General features: G+C 41.6%; 1 protein-coding gene across 1 annotated transcript; it reads right to left on the bottom strand.

The window, feature by feature from the left end:
* Positions 1 to 2,382: 2,382 nt before the first annotated feature.
* Positions 2,383 to 4,639, bottom strand: gas1a (growth arrest-specific 1a). Its single transcript, XM_068310659.1, has one exon. The coding sequence runs from the start codon at positions 4,037 to 4,039 to the stop codon at positions 3,251 to 3,253; it is 789 nt and encodes a 262-aa protein (XP_068166760.1). The 5' UTR covers positions 4,040 to 4,639; the 3' UTR covers positions 2,383 to 3,250.
* Positions 4,640 to 5,437: the final 798 nt, after the last annotated feature.

Below are 5,437 nucleotides of genomic sequence, written 5' to 3'. Positions count from 1 at the left end.
TTACAAGTTAATGTCTAAAGTTGGAGAACACACTGCAGCTTTCAGAGCTTTTACTCCGATTGAGGATTTTTTTTTTGGTGAAACATGTTCCAGCTGAAAAGCTTCCCTATAGGTTTTCCATTTAACGCAGGAAGAAATTGAGCCTGAACAGAAAAGTAGGGCTAAGGTCAAATATTACGTGTTGTCGATTAAATTATTTACTTGAGGCTGTTACATAAATGTGGATTGGTAAAAGACATTTTGGAAAAAGAAAATCCCACGGGTTTAAAGATGTCAAGCATCTACACTGAGTAGCAAACACGGTTGAGAGAGCTGCACCTCTGTAAACAAGGTGCTGTGGTCTGCGTGGGGTGAAAGGGTGAAGGGATCTGCATGGGGTGAAGCGTGGGCCCTTTTGTTCCGAAGGCCAAAGACATAGAAGCTTGGAAGTGAAGTGAGCTCAGTGAAGCACAGTTGATGTCAGAGATACCTTACACATGCTCAAAGAGCTGGAACACAAACAGCCACAGTTTGTAAATGAAACCCAAAAACCTGCCCACACGCACGTACTGTATATACGGAGAAAAGTGGGTAATATGAAAAAGCAGGTATGGTATGATAGAATTATACCTCACTAAAAATGAAAAAAAAAAAATCTTAAACAGCCTTTAAAAGGTTAAAATGTTCCTTCTGAACACCAGTGAATGTATTCAAGCACCCATTGTAGACTTTTGTGGGATTTTTTTTTAGCACTCATTCATTATCCATTCACACACCATGTATTATTACAGCCTAATCAATGCACACTGCACTTTTTCTAAGTGCTGAAAATGCCTGAACAAATGCAGCATGCTAAAGAAAGGCAGGAGGAGGGGAAGGCTGGATAGGCTACAGAACCATTCCCCTGCTGGAAAGCTTCATGCACATCAGACTGTGAGCCAACGCTGCAAGAAACTAACGAGGTATTTTATTTAGGGGGTTCACTTATGAGGGGGATTTGTGGATCTTTTAGAGCTTGTATGCCAGGGTGAATACGCTCCGTAGTTCAGCTGAGGATGTCTTCTTTTCATTGTAAATTCTTTAAATAAATACACGACAAGTACTGATATATGTTTTTAAAAACTCTATAGCAAAATAAGTGGATATTTAAGGTGCATTTGTAATGAAACCGCCCAATCCGAAACCCGTTATGTGTTTTCTTCCTCTTTTCTTGCAGTGGAGGGTTGAGACCCCAGCGGCAGCAGATCGTTCCCACATGCTTCCCTGCTGCTCAGCTCTCCAGAGGTGTCAAGCCAGCCCGAAAGAATGAAGTGCCTCCCCATTGTGCTACCCAACTATTATGTGCTTAACATTTCCATGACAAAGATGCCACTCGACTTCTCCTCCATCCTTTCAGCTGGAGGGCCCTTGCCCCCCCCCCCCACCTTCAATAAAACATTTTGCAGCAGATCATTCCGTGGTGAGTGAGGTGACATGATCTGTAAAATCTTATGACAATGTAATAAACAATTTAATGCATAGCATAAATGATTTAAAGGAACGAGGTTAATATAATTCTATGCAATTATTTCAATTGAATAAATAAGTCTTTTTTCCAGCAACAGTAAAATCTGTGATTTTCAATCAATTGTTGAAACATTTAAAAGGTCTTAAAATGAAATTTATATTTATATATTTGTGTAGATTGTGTCTTCAACACTGCAAGTGGATATACATTCTGATACCTGAGTGCAGAGGGTGTTGTTGGGGAAGGGGGGGGGGGGTGATTTATGGTGCCAGTTGCTTTTGACAACAGACAGCTAAATGAAGACATAGCTGGTCATGAGGCTATTAGTCTGTGAAGACACACATTAGCCTGTAGAAACTGTAGTTACAGACACACGAGGGTTTCAAATGTTCTTTCATGCAAAGTGATTTCACTCAACAAAATCTTTCACTTTGGTGAATTTGATTTTCATTTTACGAGAATTTCGTTTTTTTTTTATTTAAACTCTAAACATGAACTCAACCACCATAATACCACTATATTTCAGTTAATCATGGATTAAAAGATTTGCTTTTCACTAAAATTATGCAATTTATACATTCACATCTTATTATACAGAGTAATAGTTTTAGTAGTTACAGAAATAAAATAATGAAAGTGCTTGAAACCAATATCCCTACATTTATCATAATTAACTGAATTACATTTAAACCGATTCCAGTCCAATTGGCATTACAATATGAGCAAAGATTTGTTCGAATTGATAATATAATTGATTTGAACACTGATTTTCAAACACTAAAGCTAAAACAAAATTCTAAAATTGACTGAACAAAAAAAAAATTGGTATAAAATTTATGGAAAAGTCACACTTTTTTTAAATGAATTAACAAAAAACAACTCCCAGTCATGATTGGTACCTTCAAGTTTGCTTTATGCCTTTTATAAAAGTATATCAATAAGGCAACCATACAGTGGATTTAGACATGTCTCTCTCTAAGCTATACACAGTCAATAAATCATCTCATAGCCTCAAACATAGAGGATTCTCTGGAAAAAAAATCTATGTAGGCTATACACATATATACAATACACATTAGATGTGAATACAGTCAAAATAATTTCCATTTAAAGCTGGAATTCTAGGTCTTTTATTCACAAAAAACATTTCGATGTAACTAGGTGACCTGTAATAAATTATTGTTTCACTTTAACTCATCTATATACAAGTTCATAGATTCCCGCATTAAATACTTGCAAATCAGATATACTGGTGCCAAATGGCAACAGTGTCATATAAAAATAGTTATCTTAAGAAAAAAAATTGACAGTGCACAGCATATTCTGTTTAAACATTGCATTGTCATCCAAAAACAAGCCAACCTTGCCTCTGTCAAGACCTCTTTAAGGATCAAAGTCTGTGATGGGGGGAAAGGAGACGATCTCATTTAGCTTATCGCACAAACTGATTCTGTGGAGTCTTGTTGTGGTTTGATAACAGAAGAAGCCGGGAGCTCAGGCATTTAAAAATATCTCTCTGGTGTCACTTTGCATAGAACACACCCTGGCGTGACATCCTTCAGACTAAAACTCTTGAAATCAAACGAGGCCCCGCGCCAGGACACCCTTTCCTAGTGTTCGAGGCTCTGACCCCGAGCCAGGACACCCTTTCCTTTAGTGTTCGAGGCTCTAACCTTTCACAAAGGAAGCAGGTCAAGGGGGGTGACAAAAGTTTAGATTGCCTTTCATCTGGACAATAGTCATGGCAGATTATGAACCCAAGGACTAAACACAGTTCAAGAGAGCCAAAACGCATGGCAACAGGGTCAAAACACAGTTGGCAACTGAAAGAAAGGCTCCGTTCTCCACCTCCTCAAAATACTCCGGATCCCCGAGGTCGTCTTCGTAATCCGGATCGCGGCCGTAGTCGGACCCGCTGCCCTCCTCCCTCACGGGGGTGTCAAAGCAGAGCACCTTCATGCTGCTCTTCACAAACTCACAGATGGCCCGCTCGTTCCCGTCGCACATGCATGTCTCCAGCTGCTGACCTTTGGGTATTTTACGCATATTCGCGATCACGTTGCGGCAACCGCTGGTGCAGATTGCGCCTCCGAATAGTTTTCCGCAGTGTTTCAAATAGTCGTCCATAGCGGAGCTGCACTGCGGGTCCCTCTCGCACTGACGTCGGGCTTCCGTGCAGCCGGTGCTGGTCGTCCTGGGCAAACACGGCTCGATGGCCCGTTTCATGCTGGTGCACGCCGAATCGTGGGCGCAGTTGCAGTCTTCTAGTGCCGGTCCGTTTTTGGTCAGATTGAGTTGAACAAGGGATGAGATGCAGTGGCTGGGACACTTTTTCCTCTCCCCTTTCAACACGGGACCACATGCGCGCATGTAGTGTTCGTATGCGTAATTGCAGCCAGGCTCAGCGTGGCAGTTCATGATGGCTTGCCAGCAGATCAGTCGTCGACCGTGGGACGGAGAGGCTAGAGATAAGTAGCCACAACACAAAAGCAGACAACCAAGAGGCCAAATAAATCTACAGACCCCCCGAGCCAGAGCGCCACAACTTGCCATTGTTTTTGGCTGCGACAAACGGCAAGGCGTCACAACGGTGTCATATATACAACTTCTACACTACTTCCATGGATAGTGTTTCCACTAGTCTTATATATATATATTCCGGGGGCAGATGGTGTGTGTGTGTGTGTGTGTGTGTGTGTGTGTGTGTGTGTGTGTGTGTGTGATAGGCCCCCTTGTGTGGGCGTTCAACAGGATGGCACTGCGCTGTGTAATCCCGGCTCCATAAACTCGTCAGAGTTGATCCATTTGAGCCCGGATTCCGTCAGCGAACTTTCAATTATCCGTTCATGATTAGGGGTGGGGGGGGGGACAACTAAAAACAGGAACTCACAGGAGTAAAAAGGGATACCCAAAAAGAAAAAAAGTTCTCCACAAGTTTATGGTAGTCTCCGCAGCGCCTCATTCCATCGTAGTAAATCGGTTCATACAACAAACTTGCCTCCAGTTCAGTCAGTTCCTTTTTCTTTTGCGCATGAGTTCCCAGAGTCCGGTGCCGATCCGCGTCCACGGCGCGCTGGAGCGCAAAACAAACGTTACGCGGGGAAAAATAACAACTTTTGCGGGTCGCAAAGTGGTCCTCTGCTGTCTTCTCTTTCAGCATTTGTCTTTCTATTCCTCGGCCCCCCCCGCCCCCCCGAGTTCCCCTTCGCCACACATTGGCCAGGTGCTTCCCATTGGTTGGCCACTTGTTGTGGGTTTTTACGTAGTGATGGGCGGGAGTTGGGTGGGAAGAAGATGGTCTTGAGAAATGTAAGGTGAGGTGGTGTTTTTGGAGGCCAGCAGTGAGAATGTCAATCTGAGAAACTCGTTTTATAGTTCATACAGTTTGTTGTCGTTCTCGGAAATATGTGAGTTTATGTTTTAAAGGAAATACAAAACGGAATAGGTGGAGTGGAGTCCCTCAGAATGGGCAATCACTAATAAAGATAAGATAAGATAATCCTTTATTGTCCCACAGTGGGGAAATTTGTGAATATAAATATATTACAGATATAAATATAATATGCTGTGTGTGTATAATGTATGAATATAAATGGAATATAAATCAATTAAACCTTGAAGTCTCTAAAGCCTGAAAAAACATCTACTTTTTCACCCTGATCCAATCTGGAAATTATAACCTCAGCATCTAGTTTGCATTATGACTTATAGGATGAAAAAAAACACACTTCATTTTAAAGGCTTGTTATATTACAAGTGTTTTTAATCTATAGATATTTAAATTTTAGATGCAGTCAGGACAGCGTGGCTGCAATGGTGTATAATAAATCAAACCGATCTGTGCCTGCAAGGCTGATCTGTCCACTATAATTACTAATAATTTAATCACCATCCTTTTAACTCTTCCTCAGCAGAGCAGTTGAATACAAATGAACCGAGCAATAAGAGGAC

Source organism: Antennarius striatus, chromosome 3 (assembly GCF_040054535.1).
Source record: "Antennarius striatus isolate MH-2024 chromosome 3, ASM4005453v1, whole genome shotgun sequence".
Classification (NCBI taxonomy): domain Eukaryota; kingdom Metazoa; phylum Chordata; class Actinopteri; order Lophiiformes; family Antennariidae; genus Antennarius; species Antennarius striatus.
This window is presented reverse-complemented; position numbering and strand designations above follow the sequence as displayed.

Excerpts from the sequence above, each read along its gene's own strand:
- gas1a (XM_068310659.1), bottom strand. The coding sequence starts at position 4,039 with ATGGCAAGTTGTGGCGCTCTGGCTCGGGGGGTCTGTAGATTTATTTGG.